The 24337-nt window shown below is 42.5% G+C and overlaps 1 protein-coding gene across 1 annotated transcript in view; it reads left to right on the plus strand.

Annotated features, from left to right (window-relative positions):
- Positions 1-24337, plus strand: part of MYO1E (myosin IE) — a 190441-nt gene that overhangs the window by 126138 nt on the left and 39966 nt on the right. Inside the window, exons 12-19 of the mRNA XM_023616529.2 lie at positions 176-256; positions 538-624; positions 2948-3034; positions 4038-4205; positions 5267-5352; positions 7690-7771; positions 12854-12960; positions 18641-18739. Of these exons, the coding sequence (XP_023472297.1) occupies positions 176-256; positions 538-624; positions 2948-3034; positions 4038-4205; positions 5267-5352; positions 7690-7771; positions 12854-12960; positions 18641-18739 (797 nt within the window). The remainder of the gene's footprint in view (positions 1-175; positions 257-537; positions 625-2947; positions 3035-4037; positions 4206-5266; positions 5353-7689; positions 7772-12853; positions 12961-18640; positions 18740-24337) is intronic.

Raw genomic sequence — 24337 nt, forward strand, 5'->3', positions numbered from 1 at the left:
CCTGGGCACAGACCTAGCACTGCCCACCAAGCCATGCTGAGGCGGCATCCCACATAGCACAGCTAGAAGGACCCACAACTATGTACTGGGGGGCTTTAAAAGAAGGAAAAATAAAAAATGATAATTAAAAAAAAAAGAAAAGGAGTTAATTACCATGCTGGTTACTTCCTTCTAGTCCATCAACAAAGCGATGGAGAAGGACCACGAAGAATACAACATTGGTGTCCTAGACATCTACGGCTTTGAAATATTCCAGGTAAGACCAGTTTGAATAATTGGGGACTTGTGAGGAGGATGCATTTCATCTGGCTTGAAAGAAGTAATTCTAGGCAATGAGAAAAACACGCTTTGGCTCATTTTTGCCTTTGTGAGTTCTTCATGTACCTTTACCAAATTAGTTTCTCCTAAATATAAACTGTGCCACTTTCTATTGATACCGCCAGCATTTCTGTTAAGCCTTTTCACTACATCACTCCAGAAATGACTTTAAAGTGATTTTGCAGAAACAATTACACGTAACCGTTTTCTTTTTTTCAGAAAAATGGCTTTGAACAGTTTTGTATCAATTTTGTTAATGAAAAACTACAGCAAATATTTATCGAACTAACATTAAAGGCAGAACAGGTGAGTGGTCCCCCTTCCTTTCATCTTGTTCTATTGCTAACTTATTTTGTTGAAAGGGGTATTGATTTCTCTCTTTTCATAATAGATTCAGGTTTTAGTTTTGTATTAGGAAATGTACTTAATTGAGACAGGCAGAAAAACCGTATGCCACTGTGACATTTTGGTTTGTGAAATATAAACACCATCGGCTACATTTTCTTTCTCCTGTAAGTAAATGACGCTGTCAAGTTGGACTTGCGACTGGCTGCTTTTACTACTCTCTGACTCATTGACCAAGTGAAAAATGGCAGCCTAGCTCCAACCCCAGTCGGGTATGGCATATACTGTGTTCCAAAGGAAAAACGTGGTTTTCTCAGATTTGCTCTCCTCCTAATCTTCCCTGAAAACAGATGTGCCTTAACAAAAGCTGGCGTTTTAATTCTGACTTAAAGTAACATGTCTTGCTTACACTACCTTCTGAAGGTCCAGTGTAGCTTCACTTTTATTCCAGTGCTGTACTGTTTGTCGATTTCTATGGTTGCTGTAACAAAGCGTCACAAACTGGATAGCTTAGAACATCAGAAATTTCTTCCCACAGTTCAGGAGGCCAGAATCTGAAATCAAAGTGTCACTAGGGCCACACTCCTGAAGGCTCTAGGGCAGAATCCTTCCTTGCCCATTCCAGCTTCTGGTGGCTCCTGACATTCCTTGTCTTGTGGCAGCATCACTGCAGTCTCTGCCTCTGTCTTCACATCGCCTTTTTCTCTCTGTATCCAAATCCCCCTCTCCTTTTTCTTGTAAAGACACCAATCATTGGATTTAGGATCTCTCTAAATCGAGGATGATTTCATTTGCGAGATGTTTAACTAGTTATATCTACAAAGATCCTATTTCTAAACCTCACATTTTGAGGTTCTAGGTGGACGTGACATTTCGGGGGACGCTGTTCAACCCACTACAGATATCAAAGGTTGTTTTGGGGACGTTTCGTCACGGAAGTGTTCTTGCCTCTGCTTAGGAAATAGCAGTGACCAATGGTTTTCACATAAACCTCTGCGCGGGCATTCTAAGGCTTCTACCACCTCAGAGGAGCTGGAGCAAACAACCAAGGGAGAGTGTGGGAGGAACTGAGAAGGGAGGAGGTAGGCAGCAGCTAGGTCACATAGGAACTTTGCAGGGCTTGGCGAAGACCCAATTTTATAGTAAGTATGATGGGAAACCACTGGAAAATTTTTAGCAGAGCGTATCACAACCTGATTTGTGTTTTGTTTTTGAAAAACGTCACTCTGGCTCTGTAGACTTAGAGCATGGGGTGAGGCAGGAGAAGGCAAATGAGAGCGGAAGTTTAAAAGCCAGTTAGGAGCCTTCTGCAGGAGACTGGGGGAGAAATGGGAATGCAGACAGTGATGGGGATACAGCGATAGGTGGTCCGAGTCAGTGTATATTTTAGAAAGTGAGTCAGCATGACTTGCTCGAAATAATTAGCAATAAGCTAAGAAGGAAAAAGGAGTGAACGGTGATTCCTACCTTTGTAGCTTGAATAACAGGGCCAATGGTGAGACTGTTTACTCAAGGGGAAGATTAGAGAGCAGTTGGTTGTAGACGCTGGGGGAATGTAGACTCAGAACTCTGCTGAACATGTTACGTTTGAGGGGCCTATTATACATCCAGGTGGAGATTCCAGTATGTGAAATACCTGTGAGTCTGGAACTCAGTGGGGAGGTCTAGACTAGAGAAATAAATTCAGGTGTCCATACCTGATAGGTGTTATTTAAAGCCATGGGATTCATTGAAATCACCTAGAGAAGGAAGGTTGAAAAAATAGGGAGGCTGGAAGAATGAGCCCTGAGACACTCCATCATATAACCATCTGGAAAGAAGAAAGAGTCAGCAAAGGAAGCTAACAAAACAAGACTGGTGAGGAGCGAGGAGAACCGAGAGAGTGTGGTGGTGTTCACCAAGTTAAATGAGCAACTGGCCTCAGTGAGAAACGTTCCCCTTAAGTGCCCAGATGCTAATCTATATTCATGTCCGATGTTAAATGCAAAGAGATTATTTTGTAATGGACCTATAAGTTAAGCCATATTAAATTGCCATTTTTGTATGTCAAAAACGATTGGATGGTAGCAATTTCCTATGGTTCAAACTAAACATAGAAATTACCCAGCATGTAATGTTCCTTTCCCATCCCTCTTAGAAAAAAGAATTAAAGTTCCAAGTTTTTGTTGAAGAACATTGAGGTTTTTCTTTCCTGGCAATTTATGTACTTTTGATATCCGTCTGTGCAGAGCTCCAGCCAGTCTTTGCTGGGTGATAATGTGAATTCCTGCTTTCTGTCCTGCAGGAAGAATACGTTCAAGAGGGAATCAAGTGGACACCCATTGAGTACTTTAATAACAAAATCGTGTGTGACCTCATAGAGAACAAAGTGGTGAGTATCAGTGTGGCATCTCTTCACTGCTCACAGGTTATGTTAAGTGAGTTTTTGTTCTCTGTCATTGTTTTAGAATAGGTGAGATGACTACTCTGATTTGCAAAGGATTTTAGGAATTAACGTTAATTTTGTGTCTATGTGTATGTGTGAAAATAGGGCAGTAGGGTTTTCTTCTTGCAGTAAATATGGACCTACATATATGAGGAAAATGTCAATTTACAAGTGGAAGTGTTACTGAATTCTAAGAGAAGATAACTGTCACCTTGATGGCATAGTGTATGGAGAGACAAAATTGGCCCTGCCTTCTGGACCATTTATACAACTTCTAGGACTGTAGCCTTAGAAATTGTTTAAAAGGAAATAAAAGGGATGAAGGCAGAGATCTTCACAGTACTGTTTTGTTTTATTTTTTTACAAAAGTCCCAAAGTGGAAATAGTCAAAACACCTATAGACAATTCAGTCATTAAATAAACTATAGCATATCAGATCAGGGAAATATAGCTATTAAATAATGATTATGAAGATTATGTAAGAAGTGAGGATTGTTTATAAAAGAGTGCTATGCAAAAAAATGTAATACTGATAGAATGTGTCCACTGTGCAGCTGAAGGAACCATGCCTGTAGAGGTGACAGGCTGAAAGCGAACATTAAGAAATGAATTAGAGGCAGAGGCAAACGTTTTTGTTTTTCTTTTGGGTTTTTAAAATCAACTTAGTACGAATAGGAGTGAGCAGATAATGATCTGTGTATGACTTTGAATAGAACTTCAGGGAGTTAAACAATTTTTTTTGGAAAGTGAACTTTCCTCCATCGTTGGCTCTAAGTGGTAACTCCCATTTGGGATTATTAATTGCATTCTTGCTCAAAGGGAAAGACTGACTTTCAAGATGCTATCTTAAGTCTAGGGAGCTGTTTCCTTGCTTAAGAAAAGACCCGATAAGCATTGTGTATTTTAGAACAGTCACTGAATCGGGGCTTTGCCTTCTTGTTCCCATCAGAACCCTCCTGGGATCATGAGCATCCTGGATGACGTGTGTGCCACCATGCACGCGGTGGGTGAGGGGGCGGATCAGACGCTGCTCCAGAAGCTTCAGATGCAGATCGGGAATCATGAGCACTTCAACAGCTGGAACCAAGGCTTCATTATTCACCATTACGCTGGGAAGGTATGGCCAAGAGCAGGGGTCCAACAGGAAAAGAGAAGTGATCCTTGAATCAAGTCTACCTGTTTTAAGCCTTCAGCTCTGTAATCTGTTTTCTCATGAGGCAGCTGATAACAACATCCATATGCTTTCATCTCCCTCACTGTATTTTATTCATTCAACATTCATTCAACAACATGGGATGTATGAAATATTTGGAGAGGCAAAACAAAAGATACTATACACTACTGCATATTTTTCTCAGCAGGAATCACCCTTTATATAATATAAACATGAATCATGAATATAAGCATGAATAAGCATATATTAACTGCCAAAGGAATGGATTTTTGTCTTGCCTCTGGCTGTAATCACAAGCCTACGTTCCTTAACTGCCCATGCCCACTGAGAGTATAAATAAGATCTGAGGGCTCACTTTTGGTGTTTGTTCTCATAAAATGCATGAGTACTGGGTGCCTACGAGGTACGAGGCTTTGTGTGGGTACTGATGATACAAAGACAAATAAGTTAAAGTCATGATATTTGGGGACTTCCCAGTCCTGTGGAAATCCACTGGTCTCATCTTTCATCTCAACTAATCTCATGTTAACAAGGGTCCCTGAGAGTGAGTTATTGGCCAGATTGATCCAGCTCTGACACCATTTGTAGGAGAAATTGCAAAGCCTCAGATGACAGTCCATTGCAATGGACTGTGGAGCAGAAGTTTTATTTTATTCCGTCTTAGCTAAAAATTAGGGAAAGAATTAAGTATATTATTTAGACATTCCTATGGATCCATTGAAGATGAGATATGTGATCCTGAGGGCTGGAGTCCTGGTCATAGATCATCTGGGCTGTGTAAGCAACTAGATACCATTCACCAGTATCCACAGGCCATCAACAACTAAATCAGTTAACAAGGTCAGTGAAACATGCACAGCCTTAATGTGACAGTGCTTGATGAAATCCCAAATGCTACATCTGGAAATATACACATTGTGGTGAGGCTAGCCATGCCAACTTGGATTTTTTGTTCAGTGAAATACTTAAAGGATAAAATTAGGTTTCTTTTGATTCTTGGCCAGGTATCTTACGACATGGATGGCTTTTGTGAAAGGAACCGTGATGTGCTTTTTATGGATCTGATCGAGCTGATGCAGAGCAGTGAGCTGTAAGTGTGTTTGCCTTATCTGACATGGGATATTGGTTTGATCAGATTTTCAATATTAAAAAAAACTTGTGGCATTTGAGTGGTCAGCATTTTGTTCCTTTGAGCTTTCAGGTCCGGGTTATCATTGGACAATTTGGTTTCTCAAAATAGCTTTTGTTTTCCCAATCTCAGTCTCTCCCATGCACCCCTAACACCTCCTGACCCCAAATCCCAAGTGCTATCTGCATGCTCTTCAGGGACCCATCTAAGAGTGGGGCAGTCTACTTCTATGATGCTTTGCCCTTGGAACATTATTATCCCAATAATTCTCCATGGTCACTCAGTTTTTAAAAAGACTGATGGCTTAGCAAGACTCAAGTTAACCTGAGTCCCTGAAGCACGTGGGAAATGGTTCAAGAACTCTGGGAGGGGCACCTAGAAAGGGATTGCCTCAGAGATCCATTTTAACTCCCAAGACCCTGTCTGAACTATTGGGGTAGAAGCAGGAGGGCCTCCCCCTTGCGGGCACTGGAGCTCTCAGGACCAGCTCTGCTACGTCCTTTCCTTCCCTCTCCCCTGCAAACAGGCCCGAGATCCTGGGTAAGGGATGTGACATGTAATTTACATGATCAGGCCTCTACATGCCAGACAAGTATAATATTGCATAGTTGTCCAGATTTTACAATTTTTCAAGCTGCCTCCAAGTAATAGCTGCCGTTTTAGTCTCTGTTACTTAAACTGTCATAATATCAAAGTTAACTTCGCTAATCAACAGCTGCAAGCCTGATCATTTTCTGAGTAAGGCCTAAATGCAAGGAAAGCAAAACTGAGTTTCCTTTTCAGGCCGTGGCAGAAGCTGTTGTGCTCCATTTAACCCCCTTCCCCCTCCCTCCCAGCCCTTTTCCCCCTCCCCTCCCCGGCCCTCATCTCCCCATGCCTGCACTTCCTTGTACTCACACCGCCTATTTTTTTTTTTTTTTAAAGATTTTATTTTTTCCTTTTTCTCCCCAAAGCCCCCCAGTACACAGTTGTATATTCTTCGTTGTGGGTCCTTCTAGTTGTGGCATGTGGGACGCTGCCTCAGCGTGGTCTGATGAGTAGTGCCATGTCCGCACCCAGGATTCGAACCAACGAAACACTGGGCTGCCTGGAGCGGAGCGCGCGAACTTAACCACTCAGCCATGGGGCCAGCCCCTCACACCACCAATTTTTGAGATTCTGGATTTCTTTTCATTCCAAACACATAAAATCTATTTGTTCTTCTCTTAAAAGGGCAGGTAAGCCACAAGTCCTGGCTTGTGGGTTTTATGACAGTCAGGCGCAGACATGCTTTCAGAAACTTTTCAAAAACTTATTAAATTTACTGCCAAGTTCGAGAGCTATTGATGCTTCCATGTAAATTCCTATCCTGTAGACATGGTCGGTTGTTTATTCTACACATTTGCTACAAAAATCTATAACTGTGCCTGGTCAAGTTAAAAGTAGATTACTGGAGAGACTTCCTGGAAAATTCAAGATGCTCAGAAAGCCATTTAGGAGGAAATGAATTTGAGTGTCAGCTTGCTAATTGACGTGGATCACTTTAGTCAAACAGTCAGCATATGTTTATTGAGCACCTATTGTGTACCAGGCTATGTTCCAGACACCAGAAGCACCGAGGTGACTAAGACATTGTCCCTGCCCTGTGTCCTGGTGAGGCAGGCTTGTGAACAAATGCAGCTCAATTAGAACTACGATGCAAAATATATTCAGCAAAGCATTTGTGAGTTACTACTGCTCCACTTAAAATTACTCACACTCAGAAGCACAATTTGTTGAAGGTTTTTGCAGTGGTGGCAGAGCGGGGACAGTGCTAGTGGCTTCTAGTGGGCAAAGGCCACTGGTGCTAGGAAATATCTTACAATGTGTAGGACAGCCTCCCTTGCCCCCAGCAAAGAGTTATCCAACCCTAAATCCCAAATATCAGTAGCGCCAAGGTTGAGAAACACTGCTTTAGAGCAAAATAATTCATACGAGTCCCTGAGCTCTGGGCTATCTTACTTAACCCAGCAAGCCCATACTGACCCCTCCACCCTGTGATATCCTATGGGGGAAGTTCTAAAGACAGAATTTTAAAATTTATTTTTCATGCTTAGACTCTGAGATGCTTATATCTTAAAATTCTTTCTCTATGTTTCTGTTGTCTGTTGTTTATTTCCCCAGGACACATCTTGATGGCTTGTGCTTGGAGTCAGGTGGCTTTCTGTAGTCCAGGTTGTGTGTGTCTGGTCACCCCTCCTCTCCATTGTCCACGGAAGCAGGCTTTCCGCCTCCAGCCTACTTACTGATTGCTAATCCATTCCCTTTCTCCTTTTCCAGACCTTTTATAAAGTCTTTATTTCCGGAGAATTTGCAAGCTGACAAGAAAGGGCGCCCAACTACTGCCGGAAGCAAAATAAAGGTTTGTTCTATTTTGGGAAGTTTATAGATTCCTCTAAGAGGCAGGGTTTTCTAGGAGTCAGAAAGTGCACCCCTGGGCCAGGATGGGGTCAGTGAGATGTAGCGGATAGGTTATAGAAGATGCCCAGAAGTAATGTCGCTCCTTGAAATAAGGGTACAGGATGCGAGCTGAATCTGACTTGGCTGTACTGAAACCCCAAATGGATATTAGGTACCTCACCCCTTAACAGCCAGCAGGTGATAATCAGTTACTTTCTAAGAGGAAATGGCTTCAAACTGAATCGGGAAGAATTTGCATTAAACTATCAGAGAACTTTTATGATTGAGAGTCACATTTTGGATTTTGATGACCATTTTCCAGCCCAAACCCTTGAACTTGCCAATTAATGGGACTTGGTGTACCTGAAATTCTGCTGGGTCTTGTAGTAGCAATTTATGCACCGTCCTTACTGGATCTTGCAGGCCCCTCCTTTCTGTGAATTACAGGCACATCTGACCCCGTGGTGTCTCAGAAGGAATTCTTATAATGTTTCTTGGGAGCCCCTCGTGGGTAGTGCCCTATGTTGTCTGATCCACTGCATGACAAAATTCATTGTCCCTAATTATGCTCTGAATTGAGAGGTTGTGTCAAACATACTTAATTGTGTAACTCTGTGAGAAATAGTCACTAAACTATTTTTTAAGAATGTACCAGTTAAAAGATGTTTTAAAGAAATCATATGAGTTAAATTCCACCCCAATTTGATAATCAGTGGGATCATCAAGTGATTAACAGTAGGGTTCTGGGATTCTATGGCCCATGTTCAAATCCCAGCTCTGGGTTTTACCAGCTGTGTGACTGCCAGCAAGCTCCCCAAACTCTCAGTGCCTCTTTTGCTTTCCGTGTAAGATGGAGATCTTAGGCCCTATCTCAAGGGGGTGCTATGATGATTAAATTCAATAATCCGTCTAAGGCATTTAGCACACTACCTGAAACACAATAAACCCAGAATGTATATGATCTCCTACTACGTTCTGCTCCTTCAGCCCCCTCCCTGTACACCTGTATTCCTCTCTGCTTGATCTTTAGTGGACACATGTCTGCATATGCTGGCCCCCCACCAAGACTGTCCATTCCCCCTCACTGGCTCTGTGTGGCCGAATCCTACTTGTCCTTCTCACAGTGCTCTCCTGGGTAACCCCAGCCTCACGGACACACAGTTGTTTCTGTCTGTTCTATCTGCTGGCTCTTTCTTCTTGGAGTGTGTCACATATGGAAGCCTGCCTCCTCAGCCCCTAGGGCAGGAACACTGCTGGAATAAAGGAAATGATCATTGAAACCTCACAGCAGTGAGAAGATTCCAGTCAAGAGGAGCCTTCGCGTTTCGTGGAGGAAGTCAGATGCAAGCTGGACCTGGAGCTGGAGGGTAGTCCTCTGGGATTGGGGACAATCATGTCAGAGAACTAGAGAAATTTAGCAGTCCTGGGGCAGCCTCTGGATGGAGTTCGCTGGAGCAGAGCTGAGGACAGGGGGCAGAAGCAGTTCTCGTGAGGCCCCACATGTTAACGTCTGTGCGAAGCTTCTGACTCATGCCTTCACTTCAAGGTCCTGGATAAGGATTAGCTCTGGGCTGGAAAATCTAGTCACAAGACTGTCACATTCAGATCTAAGGGGCCCAGATCATCAAGGTTGCAGTGACTCACTTTCAAGTGGTCTAGATTCTCACTGGAGCTTATTCCCTATGAAAAGGAGGGCAAGGGAAGGGCATTTTTCTTCTTGGAAGACTGGACCCCTTTGTCTTCTTTGCATTGTTGTCTAGTTGAATACTCAAAATTGCCATCTTCTGGGTATACTCAGAATGCTCAGGATGGCAAGGATTGCTGTCCTTGCTATAGGGCGATCAACCTGAAGTAAGCCAGCTTATCTACGGGGGACCATTACTGTGCCTATTCTCACCCCCCAACGGTACCCTCCTTGGTGGACTGTGTGACCTTGTCTGTCTGATGCTGTGCCTCCACACAGGAGTGAAATTCTCCCTGTGTTATATATTCCCTCTAAGACACCTCTTAGAGATGCATGGCCATGGCCCAATCTCTTATACCTTCCGTATCCACCGGATTTTGCAGATATTAAGTATCATCTTAACAATATTCTTGAGATGTAAATGTTTAAAGAGATCCTGAGTTCCTTGGAAGAAAAATTAAATTTATGTTCGAGGTAGTTTTAGGGTTGGGTATTTTATTGTGTTTTAATTCTTTAAAATTTAAAACTGATCTATAGGATTTAATCAACAGGATATTTATTTCATGAGAAGTCCCGTTATCTTGTTTATAAATAAAAGTATCCTTTCTATATTTAACAACACTTGATTTTGAGGCTTCACTAAATTCTACATTGTTGTGGTAAGAAGAAAGGGACCAGTTTTGGGTTTTTTGTGTGTGTGTGTGAGGAAGATTAGCCCTGAGCTAACTACTGCCAATCCTCCTCATTTTGCTGAGGAAGACTGGCCCTGAGCTAACATCCATGCCCATCTTCCTCTACTTTATACGTGAGATACCTACCACAGCATGGCTGTTGCCAAGCGGTGCCATGTCTGCACCCGGGATCCCAACTGGTGAACCCCAGGACGCTGAGACACAGAATGTGTGAACTTAACTGCTGCACCACCGGGCCGGCCCCCAGGGACCAGTTTTGAAGTTACAGCCAAAGATTGGTGCTATAGGGAAATGGAATCAAGCTCAGAGCTGGCAGAGTGGACTGGACTGCAGCTTTATCTAAGAGCCTGGACCTCTAGAGGAGGGGATATGACAGGAGATGCGAGCACCATGTGGAGATTGGACTGGTTGACATTTAACAACTGTTCCAACCTTTAGATTAAGATAGTTGAGGGCCTCTAGTTCATCTTACTTAGTTTACAGATGGGTAAACTGAGGCCCAGAGAAATTTAGTGATTTGTCATGTAGATTGCAAATAGCAGAGCCGGACCCCAACTCAGGCTTGCTAAGAATCTGTGTTGAGGGTAGAAGGAAGAGCTCTCACCCTAAGCCTTTTCTTACTGTCCTGTCTGTCTGCATATTTTGACCCCCACCCCTGTTGGGCAAGTACTTTTGGTAGCTTTCTGTCCTAACTCATGGACTCTTTTTGTCTGGAGTCAGGATAAATCCAGGTGCTGCTTCCCAACCACCTCAGGGGGCATCTAAAGTTGACTCATAGCGAAATTTAGGATAATTTTGATGGTTAAGATGCATTCCTGTTTGCTGAAGTTAGTTAGCTCACAACCTAAAGGCTTCTGTCTAAACCTAGCTCATCCAGTTAATTCTCTTTGCCTCACACTAAATTATCCCATCTCTTCCTTAGGAAGGCAAGATAGCATTGAGGTTAAGAAACAGACTTGGTTGCTCATGGACTTGGGTTCAAGCCTCACCTCTGTTGCTTACTGCTTGTGTCATCTTGAGCAATACTTTTATTTCTTTAAGGACCTGTTTTCTTGTCTAAGAAAGGTGAATAATACTAACAGTAGCTACTCGTAGAATTGTGAGGCATAAATGAGAAAATCCATGTGTCTAGCCCGTGGTGCATGTTCAGTAAATGGTAGCCATTGCTGTTTTGAGCTACACAGAGCTATGTCTTACCCTGTGTTTACTGACCCCTGTGTTTTCTTCTGCTAAGGTCAAAAGAAGGTGTGGTGTTAAATACTTAGGACTAAAGAGACTGCCAGGTTATTCTTGGGAATTAAAAGCTTTTAATAAAATGAAAAAATAAAAATTAAAGAGTTTGGGGACTTAAAAAAAGCTTCGTTATAAGCAGCCCTTCCCCAGCTTCACCTTATGTGTTGTAAAGATCATCAGATTTGTTCTCAAGTACAATCTCCATCAACAAAAAAGATAAGCATCGATTTACTGTCTCCTCATAGGTTTTGCTTTGGTCCTACAGCCTCTGCTACTTGACCCTCGATTCCAAGCATTGCAAAGAATGGTATATTCTGCACATCTCAACAGTGGACTTAGTTCACCAGTGAACATCTTGCTTTGAATATACCCAAGAGTTTTTCTCAAGGGTTTCAGATTTCCCAAACCCACGAAAACAGAAAAGCCCTAATTGAGAGAGGGCTATCTACCGCAGGCAGCTCCCTTCTGCGGACTTTGTAAGGGTTTTCTGGCTTTGCAGATCCTTTTTTCTATTTTCCTTTAGAGGTTTTCTCTCTTCGTGATTTGCTTGGAAGGAGAGTTTGCCTCTGTGCCCCATCCTTGGACCCACAGGATGCTCAGCAGCGTGGTGGTGGGAATGCTGATGTGGCTTCTGCTCCCGTTTCTTCAAACAACATTTGAGATACTCATGATTTAAAATACATCATAAGCAATTTCGACTTTATTTATATGGCCTTTTCTGCTTGAACCCAGTTCCACTTTGGGTATCCAATGCACAGGTTGAGAGATGATATTATATTGACTATTTGAAGGAGTACGTTACCTGCCACACTGAAAGGGCTCGGAGTCTGCAGGTTTGTAAGTGGACCTGCTGAGGAAGAAGGGGAATGAAATGGCATAGAAAAGGTTTACAAATTCTGAGATTTTTATGGATCTCCCACCCTTTAGGAATTTCCATCATTTTGATAAGAATATTCTTCACTGTTGGATTACCAGGAAGGAGGATGCAGGGAATTTTGATGACTCATCCTTGCAAATTATTTGTGACCCCCCCCAAAAGTTTATGAGAACAATGTATTTGCAAAGACCCTAAATCAATATGAAATTAACTTAATTTGTTAACAGCTGGCATGCTTCCTTGTTCCTCATGAAATGAATTGTATGTGAAGATTTCCTGGGTTTTGGGGGGTTTCGTTTTATTTTATCATATAAAAAAGTCCTAGTTGTTTTCAAAAATCTAATTTCAAATCCATTTATGAGGGTTAAAATCATCATAAAAGTCAGTAGAGCTTTAAGAAAGAGTAACAGACCCGATTAAGCCTAACGAACAAATTGTCCTGAAGATGAATTTCTAGTTCTGCCTTCCCACACTGGAGTTTCACAGGTCTCTTTTTGACAGTTGGTCTGCTGTAGAGAAAGTCCCCTGTTTCTAACTCATGTTATTCTTCCTTTCCAGAAACAAGCCAATGACCTTGTGAACACTCTGATGAAGTGTACACCTCACTACATTCGTTGCATAAAACCAAATGAAACCAAGAAGCCCAAAGACTGGGAGGAAAGCAGGTATGTGAAGACGGCAGTGGGGGAGGTCAAAGCCAGCTGAGGTGGGGCCCCAGCACATTTTTCCCTCTGCTCAACATGGGCCATCCTGCGTCCAAGGCAGAGTCAAGTTAAATTGCCTTCAGATGTGTCTCAAGTCCTTGTGTCTTAACTTTTTCAGGATGTAGCCTATATATATATTTTTCCCTCCTTGTCTTTGCCTAAACTGCTAGCCGTGCCATTCAGTTCAGAATTAGCAATTTATAATGTTGGTCTTGGCTAGTCTGGGAGCAAATGGAAAAAAGAAAAACCTTAATACCGCCGAGTCAGGATGGTTTTAAAATTAGTTTGAGGCTCTGAGTAGACATTCTGAGTACACTCAGCTCCTCATTGGCACCCACAGGATGTGGCCTAGAATGCTTAGCTCAGGGTTGAAAGCGAAGGCCTGAAGCACTGGTTAAAAAGCAATCTGTCCTTCACTGTTGCTCGTGAGGATACTGTCGGCATACTGTCGATTCTGTGATTCCCCCCGAGGACTGTGTTGATGAGCAGAATGACTGTCTCTGGGAAGGAATAAGCCAAAGGGAGACATGGTGGCACATAAGCATGCACAGAGCCCTCTCTGCCCCGGCTTCTGAGGAATGCTGTGTCGCTCTTCCTCCTACAACTGGCATTTAGGGATGTGGCCTATGCAGGATGGAATGGAGGTCTTAAAACAGAAAACGTTAAGATAATGACTAGAGAATATAGTTTTTATATCCAGCTGAGGGATCCAAACACACATTCCTGAGGCGTCACCCCACTGTCCATAGGAACATGGGAAGCAGGGCTTGGGAGGGACCTTGTGAGTGGCTTGGACTATAGAGAAGAGCCCTGCCATTGTCACCAGATAATCAAGTCTCTGGGTGCAAGCATACCAAAATGACTATCTTTTTTCTTTTCTCTCTTGGAGAAAAATAGACTCTTTTAGGTATCAAGTGACTTAATCAAGGTTAAACTCCAACAAGAAGACCAGGGTCTTAGCTGCTAATTACCTCCTCTGAGAGACATGTCTAGGTCCATTTCCCATCCTATCAGCAAGATCCTTTCTAACCCATGGCAGACAGATGAACTTGATCTTTTACAGGAAGGAAAAGATAAATAGTGAAGAAAATACCCAAGTTCGGACATTCACTGTTGCAAGTCCTTCTTTGTATTTTCACACATCGTGGTGCAGCCCAAGTCTGTTTTCCCACCTTAAGATGCTACTGGGGTGTAGCAGCCTTCCATTTAGTCAATTCACGATATTCTGAACAATCTCATCAATAGATGAGTGTTACTAAAGCATCCTTTCTATTGAATTGCGGAAATTTTTCCATTTAAGGTAATCTAAGGTTCCTCTTACAATATCATCCAGGAATGACATTCGGGCTCTGATGAGGAACTCACTCCTCCTGGGTCATCAGTCCACCTTTGGGTGACTCTTGCTTTTGGGAGGCTCTATAGTCCTTCTCTAAATCAGTTTTACCCTAATCCTACCTCTCTAATCTGCTGCAAGAATAGTTCTCCTGACTTTTCCATTTGGCAGCTCTTCTGTCAGTTCAAGGCAGTCATTGTGTTTCCCTGGAATCTTCTCTTCCACCGGCTCATCACTCTCAGTTCCTTCAGCAGTTCCTCTGAGGGAACTGGACCTGGAATCCGACCGTTCCCCTCCTTGGTCATTCCCCTGGATGGACTTAATTTGCCCTCTGCTTTTCTGAAATGTGTCACTCAGTTTCTCCTTTGAGGCCTAGAGGGGAGCAGTATTATCACCTCTTCCCACCTGAAGATAGAAAATGTCAGTTTCTTGCCTTCCTACACTAGTTCTCAAGCTTGAGCATGCATCAGAATATCCCCTGGAGGGCTTATTAATCCTCAAGATTCCTGAGCCCCACTCCCAGAGTTTCTGACTCACTGGGTCTGGCGTGGGGCCCAAGAATGTGCATTTTTAAGAAGCTCCCAGATGATGCTAGTGATGATGGTTTGAGCCTCATACTGAGAACAGCTGATCTAGAGCATGGGGCTGGACTGTGGTTTGGAAAAATGGAATCCTGGTGTTGGCCTGTCACTATCTAGTTTGAGTGAGACACTTCATCTCCTCAGTCCTCAGTGACTTCCTCTCTAAACTGAGAGGGTCAATCCAGAATGGGATCTCCTTTCGTCGGACAGAAGAAACTCTCCCAGGTCTGTTCCCCCATGTCTGTCAGCCTTCCTCTGCCTGTCTCTGTATCACTCCTACACTCACCCCCTCACACGTTCACACACATGCATATCACACTCAGCTCTCATGCACACACACACACACACGTGCGCGCGCGTGGAAGGATGGTGTCGTAGGCAACTTCAGAGAAAAATCACAAGAGTCTTGGTAGCAGAGGTGTTGCTAAGGGGTGCCTTAGCCCACCATTCCCCTACTTCAGACTCCACCTAGCTTCCTTTCCCCAGCCTTCCCAACAAACGTGATCTTAAATGAAAACGTCTCGCTCACCCTGCAGATGCACTACCTCCCCAGCACTCTCCCCTACCCCACATAGATTGCTCTGCTCAAAGTTTCTCTAAATAGAGAGATTTTGCAATAGCTACAGACTGGAAGTTCCCCGACCCTGACGCTACCTTCTCATAACATCTAAACTGATTCATTGGAATATCAGAAAATGGAGAAATTAAGACAGTGGTACATTTCTTCAGTAAAACTTCATAGAATTTCCCCATGGTGTTTTCCTCTTTTTTTAAAAAAAATCATATCCCTTATTTGAATTGCAGGAAGGAATTTCATAACATATATTCATGTAAACTGCTTTTAAGAAGTCTAAGGTACTTGTTGGTCAAGTGTTGGCTTCCATTTCCAGCAGGATCGCTTCCCGGGACTCTCCCCAACCCTCCTATTCCCGGTTCGGTTTATCGTGTGACAGATGGTTTCACTTCATCCGTGAGCGTGGAGCGTCGGAGTCTGTGAAAGGGCGGTGCGCTTTATTGGCGGGGATTACACGGTCAATTGAAGTCCTTGGTGGACAGGGTTACTCATTCCACAAGTTTATAGGGTGTGGTTTATTTTTCCTTTCCTGTTGGAAATGTGTTTTTGTTTGGCTGTGGCAAAGTTGTCTGCCCCGGATTCTGAATTGCTGCCCTAGCCGAGCTCTCAGCCCTTGACCTACTTGCATTAATGGCCAAGGACAGTGGTGAACAGGACTCCCTGCAAGGAGAGGAGATGGCACAACTGATTGCCAGTCTGGCTGATGTTTACTGAGGAAATGACAGTGCTCCAAGGATATGGAGAAATCACCTTGGATCCTTTGATTACATGAAACTTTAAACATGACAGAATTTGCTAAACTAGTTGTCCTGTTGAAGAAAATTCCTATGAGAAAATTTCCTGATGATGGAAGTCATATTGAATGAACAATGTTTTAACATGAGGCATCGCATTTGCCTATGTGATTCATGGAAAAGGAACGTTTCCACTTGATTTAATGGGTGATGTGTGCCCTGCCTCAAAAGTTTGAGGTGAAGCCAATATTTAATGAAAAGTACTAAAATGAGCAGATATCTAAAACTGGGAACCTCGTGGGTACTTTTTACAGTAGAGAAAAGGCCAGTGGTGAGTTTCAGATTTGGAGGATGAGAGAAAGGAAAATTTTGGTCATGCGTCACTTCATGACGGGGATACGTTCTGAGAAATGTATCATTAGGCAATTTCATCATTGTGTAAACATCACAGAGTGTACTTACACAAACCTAGATGGTATAGCCTACGACACACCTAGGCTATATGGCACAAATCTGGTGGGACTACTGTTGTATATGTGGTCTGTTGTTGACTCAAATGTCATTTTGCAGCATGTGACTAATTATTTTCTTGAATCAGATTTCTGCCCCTTTAGTTAACCAGATTATGTGTCAAAAATCAGATGTGGATGTTGAATATTGGTTCTTTATCTAAAGGCTTTTTAAAAAGTTACTTATCTCGAAGGGGTTGACATTTCTGGAGGCTAGTTCAAGTAAGACCAGCTGGACTTGAGACGTTTCAAACATCACTCACTGTGTGACCTCGTCCTTCCCAGGGCAATCAAGGTTCTACCCTGTCTTTCAGCTTAATTTCCCACCTTGTCCTGTGCCCCTGCCTTTCTCTCTTTTGCACCTGGTGAATTCAACTTCGCCTTCCAGGCCCAGCACGTCACCACTTCTGGGAATCCTCTCTCTATAAAAAATCCATTTCCTTCTCTAGTCTCCTTGTCCTGATTTACTTATTGTAGCTGTGAATATGGTAGAATAATAACAGCCTTACATTGGCTCATGCCAGTAGCTGGCTAAGTCCTTTATATGGAATGTACTCAACTAGGACAAAAGAACTAATGTCACCATCCCCATTTTACGAAGTGGAAACTGAGGCTCAGAGAGGTTACATAGTGGCAGAGCCAGGGGTGTCCTAGGAACCTAACTCCAGATCCTGGCTCTTGACCACCATACTGTCTGTGAGGTCTTCATCAGGAACCCTAGCACTGGCCTTTTTTGGTATCCCTAGCACCTTGCGTAGCGTGACTCATAGTGGCACAGAGTGGATGTCAGCAAATGCGGGGCTTCGTTGGAAATGATGGGTTCCATGAGAGCCTTTCTGAGGAGACAACTGTCAGGAATCTGTGAGCAGCTGTAAGGAGGGTGCTGCTGGTTGCTTTTCAGCACAGCAGACTCGTGAGGGGCCGTTCTCTAGAATCCATCATTAGTGCAGTTGACCCTAAATGCACTGAAGGGGGAGCTGCCTCCCTGCCCCAGCACAATCGTGACGTCCCATCTTCAAAAGAGAGAGAAAGTCTCCTTATTTCTCATTTTCCTCAAATATCCTCTTTCCAAATGTCTGTATTCAACCAACCGGCATAATAGGCAGCAAAGGCCCTATTTATGTCCCTGGAGTGGACGATCAGAAACTAGCGTCCAGGATCTGTCACTTGGCTTCTAGGACCGTGAGCTTCTCAGCAAGGGGTGACTTTTCGCAATTCACATGTCTGTGCACCAGCCCAGATGCAACAGGCCTACCAAACCAGAGTCTCCAAGGGGTGGGCCGTGGGCCATGGGGCACTTTCTTTCTGAAAATCCGCTGTGTTGTGAGACCGTCGGTCTACTGCTACCCTGCATCCATTTTCCAAAACACACCGGTAGTTTTTTACTATTATAAAAACCAACTAAAACTATAATTTACATATATTTTTTAGAACATTTTTAACTTAGGTGTTTGAAATTAATAGTTTTATATACCTTTTTTTACCTTGTATGTGAAAAGCCTAGAAGTATACTCTCCTTAGATCTAGAATCACGATTAAACTTAAAGTTGATGTTGAGAACAGCTCTAGTGTCATTTAATTCAAAAGTTAAAGAGTTCTTTCCTTTAGTCTTTTGAAAAACTGGTATTTTTGTTCATAATCTGGGTGATAGGTAGTAAATAGCTTTTTATTTTACTATTTTTTAAGATAAACATGTCAGGTCTCTTCTGTAATTGCTGTATTTCACAATAAAATATTTTTTAAATTATTATTATGTAACCTGAGGGTCAGCTCAGACTCTGAACACTATAAATTGTAGTGTTTTCAGTGTGCTTCCCTGCAGCTTGCACTGGGGGTTTAGGGGGATGGGAGTAGGAGAAAGGATCACAGAATTATCAGCTAATGTCCTTGCTCCATTTTCTCCTTCGTAGGGTAAAGCACCAAGTCGAATACCTGGGTCTGAAAGAAAACATTCGAGTGAGAAGAGCTGGTTACGCCTATCGGCGCATCTTCCAAAAGTTCCTCCAGAGGTAACGAACCGGTGACTGTGGACGCTTTTGTTTGAGACAGGTTTAGTGAACCAGATATAATTTACATACCGTACAATTCACCCATTTAAAGTATGCAATTCGTTGGCTTTTAATATATTCATAGAGTTGTGCGTCCATCGCCACAACTAATTTTAGAATGTTTTCATCACTCCAATAAGAAATCCCACTTCCCTAGTTGTCACCCCCACTTCGCCTCTTGCCCCCTGAGCTAGGCAAATACTTCTTTCTGTCTCTATAGATTTGCCTATTCCAGGGATTGCTATAGATAGAAACGTGGAATATGTGTCCTTTGTGTCTGGCTTCTTTCACTTAGCATAATGTTTTCAAGAGTCATCATTGTTGTAACATATACACTGATTCCTGCTCTTTGCCAAATAGTATTCCATTGCACCAATACTCCAATGTATCATATTTTCTTGTTCATTCAAGTGATAGACATTAGCTGTTTCCACTTTTTGACTGTTATGAATAATGAAAAATGCTGTTGTCAACATTCACATATATGTTTTTGTGTGGACATATGTTTTCATTTCTCTTGGGTATGTACGTAAAATTGGAATTGCTGGGTCATATGGTAACTCTATGTTTAACCCTTTTGATGAACTGATAGTTTTCCAAACTGACTATACCATTTACATCCCCACCAGTGGTGTGTAAGGGTTCTGGTTTATCTGCGTTCTTGTCAACATTTGTTATTATCTAACTTTTTGATTCTAGCCATCCTAGTGAGTATGAAGTGGTATCTCATGGTGGTTTTGATTTGCATTTCTCTGATGGGAAATAATATTGAGCATATTTCCATGTGCTTCTTGGCCATTAGAGAAATACCTGTTCAGGTCCTTTGCCCACTTTTTAATTGGGTTGTCCTTTTATTATTAAGTTGTAGCAGGATCTTTTTACCGTCATTTATTGTACAATAAATTAGTAGCCACAAGTATTTGGTCTGTTTAGTGTAACATGTAAGTTCAGAAATTTGTGATACTTGTGACACGGGAAGGGCTGGGTTTAACTTGACTGAGCAAATTAATAGTATGAAGACAATTTAGGAAAATATTTAACCTACTTAAGAAAACAAGCATAAAGTATTTAACTTTAAAATTTTGTACAGTCCATATATAAATTTTAACTGATTTTTTATATTTCCATTAAAGTGTATTTGGCAGGACCTGTAGTTAAATTGTTCTTATTTTGTGTTGTTTTTGAAAAGGATAAAACTTAGTGTCCTTAAGATGTTACATGGTTCTGACTTCTCTAATGATTCTTTTCTACATCAATTTAATTTCATTTAAGAAAGAAGGAAGTCATATTCAGCATTTTAATCGTAAAGTGCTTATGTCTTCCTGGTATATGATACAGAAACAGGATGTAAGATTTTTTTTTTAATCTCAGTTTTATCTAACAAAGAGATAGCAGGCTAAAAAAGAGCTTAAGTACTGTCTTTGAAATCCAGGACTTCTGATAAAGTAGTTTTTCCTTCAGGGCTGTTGTTATTTCTCGTGCCAGGAGACTGGGGTGGCTGACCTACTGGTCATCAATGTGGGTCGTCATATGTGGAAGGTCATTCACGTGGAAGTTCAGGAGTGCTTAACAAAAGGGTGGATCATTCCATACTATAAAACCTCATTGACTCTGTCCCCACACATTCCAGATTCCTGCTAATTTGGGAGGAAGGTTAGACTAGGAATAAAATTCACCCTCATGGCTCTCTGCATTAAAGGGGCCACTACACCTTTAGTGTAAGTAGAGCCTAATGAAAAGAAGTATTTAGGAAGCTGAGAGAGTAAATTTGTAGAGCTCTTGCATCATCATAGCAGCATCCATTTGCTGATATACAACTGAGATGTTAATTATGAAAGACTTTGCTTTTCTTTAAATAATCAATAACGCTATCTTAGAACAAGATTTCTCAACCTCAGCTATTAACGTTTTAAGCTGGATGAGTCTTTGTTGTGGGGGCCATCCCATGTGTTGTAGAATGTTTAACAACTTCCTTGGCCTCTACACACCAGATGCCAGTATTTGCACCCCCCGAGCTGTGACAACCAGAAGTATATCCTAGATGTTCCCTAATGTCCCCAGGGCAAAAGCCAGTTGAGAACCATGGCTTAGATAATCATTAAAGTTTTTGCAAAACTGCATTTCTTTGAAAATACCCTTTTTTAATTAAGAGGGAAAAAATTAAAAACAGAATGAAAAGTATTTCCTCCATCTTTCCCCAATTCAGAAAGGCTTGCCCTCAACCATTCTGAAACTTTTATAATTTTATTCTGCTTCAATATTTTCCCTACACTTAAAAACTATTTGATACTTGCAAATTCTCTCTCATTGGCATTACTATTGAAAACTGATCAGATATTTTAAAAAATCTAATCTCAGGGCTGGCCCCGTGGCACTGTGTTTAAGTTTGACGGGCTCTGCTTTGGTGGCCTGGGTTTGCAGATTCATATCCCAGTCACAGACCTACACCATTTGTCAGCCATGCTGTGGCAGCAACCCACATATAAAGTGGAGGAAGATTAGCCTAGATGTTAGCTCAGGGCTAATCTTCCTCAGCAGAAGAAAAAAAATCTAATCTTGATTTTTTTTTTTTGAGAAACCAATTCTGAAAGACCTCCTTCCTTCCATATTATTCAAAAACAAACAAACCAACAAACTTGACATTATTAGCAATGCTGTGAACTCCAGTGCACTGAGGAGAGCAGGAAGTCTGCGCTCTCCTTGCAGAAATGTCTCAGGTAGCAGGAGCAGGCTGCATTACTTGTTTGCAGAAGCTCCTGAAATGAGCTGTGACATGACCCCTCATTAGCTATACTATCTGGACCTCTCTCAAGTGCCATGCTAGCTCTGTGACTCCATGCACAGTACTTTCTTCTGTGCCTTACACAGAGTAAATGTTTAGTGAATATATATCATGCCCTGTACGTTGAGGGCCTTTCATTGAAATGATTCTATCCATAGGTGCCTCCCTTCTTGGCTTTCCTGCTGTGGTCTTTTCCTTTCAGAAGAGACAAATGGGCGGCCCTGTCTGATAAAAAGCAGGCTCTTTTGATGTTGTCATCCTTCTTTTGATTTGAGAATACTTGGAGGAGAATAAAAATAAAAGTTTGGAATGACACTTATTTTTCAATAGGAAGTATATTTTTAGTCTCCCTCTCAGGGGCTGGCCCCGTGGCCGAGTGGTTAAGTTCACGCGCTCCGCTGCAGGTGGCCCAGTGTTTCGTTAGTTCGAATCCTGGGCTCGGACATGGCACTGCTCATCAGACCACGCTGAGGCAGCGTCCCACATGCCACAACTAGAAGAACCCACAACGAAGAATACACAACTATGTACTGGGGGGCTTTGGGGAGGAAAAGGAAAAAATAAAAACTTAAAAAAAAAAAAAAATGGCTGGAAAGCCACATCTGTCAGTGGGCAGGGAATATTTCTCTGGGGACAACACCATTTTCCATAAGGTGTGTGAGTCTAGGATCCTGGTCATGTAGAATTGGTCCAGAGTCTGCCTCTTACTGTCTCATCCTGTGATCTCCTGTGAGTAATTGAATCATCTCTTGCTTTTATTATCTCCATGGCTGAGAGAAAAGGCTTTGTTTATAAAGTTGCTTTCTAGATGTCCACGGAAGGGCTGCCAAGTAAGAAACAGAAAGTAATAACTTGAAGGGAAAGGATGTATTAATACCCAGCACAACTATCCACAGGTGCATGCATTCTACACCCATCCCTGGGCAGGAAGCCCACAGGTCTAAACAGAGCAGTGGTTCGGACACTACCTAGAGCTTAGAAAATAGGAAACAGGGGCTTTTTGTGTGTGTTTATTTCCTCTCTGAAAAATCCTTTATATTTATTAAAGTCATCCCTCTTGACTGAGAATTGGAGACTAAAAATCAAAAGATGCCTTAATTTGCTCACCAGTGGGCCATGTGCTCTTGAAGTAAATCCTGCACTGCTCTAAGCAGTAGAAGGAAGACCCCTCATTCACCACCTGCCCAATGCAACTTTCATGCTTTTAGAAAATGATAAAAAGTTGTTAGAAATGGCAGCCACCTTGACTCTCAGCTTGGGAAAATATCTGCAAATTCTTAGAAAACGCTTTCTGAGCTAGGCAGCCTGTGCTCCTTACTGTGGTTGGGAGAAATAAACCCAAATGTGGATTCTGATTCTTAGGAAGGTAAATATGATAGGGACATAAGACATTTGCAAAATTCATCTTGTAGCACCATTTATACTTCCTCACAAACACATTTCCCTTGACCTTGACCCAGCTCTTCAGAATGTGGAGGTGGAAAAGGGATGCTTGTGAGGAAAGGCATTCCATGTCCTGGGCAAGAAAGAAGAAAGAATAGGAAGATGAGGAAAGCCTGAAGTGTGGAGAGCATCCCCCTGGCCTCCAGGATCTTTGTGTGCTTAATTCCAGGTGCCAATAGCTGGAAGTCACTGGGATCTGGGCTGCCTTTCCTCTTAGGAGGAAACATTAGATTGGTCAGCTAAGAGCAAACAAGGAGCCCACCAGTCCAAGGGCAGGAAAGAGAATTCCAGGCAGAGGAAACAGCCAGTGCAAAGGCCTTGAGGTGACATATTGGCATATTTGAGTCTTAAACTGGAAATACCTCATGAAAGGCCTGTAAGCTGTTATCCTCATCTCTCCAAAATTATCACAGGCATCAATTAGGCAGTGCACCATTGCCTTGTGCAACCTGTTCCCACCAGAGTATCCTGGAGAAAGACGAGTGAACTGGATGTACTTACTATGTGGGAGCATATTATACTAGAAATATGCCCTGGTCTCTTGGGTGGGATACAAAAGGAAGTGAAGAGGATGCATCAGCCTTCGTGAAAGCCCTTTAAGGGGACCGCTGCAAGTGGTCCATGGCCGGTGAGCCCTGGAAATGCCAGGCCATCCCCATGTCTTACCCAGACCCTCACTATAGAGAAGGGAGAGAGAGTCTCTGTAAAAACAGGTTCCTCGCTGTCAAAAGACAAATGAGAAATACAGGATTATTTTAACAGGGGAAAAGTGTGAATTGCAAAGAGCTACCTATTCACAGTTGCACAATAAAGATACTTTATCATCTTGATTAGCTCAAGCCAGGCAAAACTGTGCTGTTAGAATCTTCACCTTTTCTTTCTCGCCCACACCCTGCATGAACTTTTCTCCCTCATCTGTTTAGATTGCCAGTACCTGTCTGCTTCCTCACCAGGTCCCCCAGTGGTGTCTAGAAAGCTTCTGCTGTCAGTCATTTGTATGTGGCTTAATTTGTTTCATTGACTTCATTATGCCACATATGAAATGTATTCCTGCTAACGTATGGCTTCAAATAGGCATTTTTGTTTTTAAGCTTTTTATCTCTAATTAGGGAATAGGAGGATCCACTGCTCCAGGCAATTTATGACATTATCAGGCAAGATGTGGATATTGGGGAGGAGCAGAGAGGGTCCAGAGAATCACCTTAGTCCAAACCAGCTGGCCCTAAGGGTGGGATCATATCTGGTTCTTTCTTCTTAAGGAGCCCTGGGTCCCGAAAGGAGGGCTGCTCTTCTCAAGGGTTCCTCCTCTCTTGGATGCCATTAATCAGTCTAAC

Source organism: Equus caballus, chromosome 1 (assembly GCF_041296265.1).
Source record: "Equus caballus isolate H_3958 breed thoroughbred chromosome 1, TB-T2T, whole genome shotgun sequence".
NCBI lineage: Eukaryota > Metazoa > Chordata > Mammalia > Perissodactyla > Equidae > Equus > Equus caballus.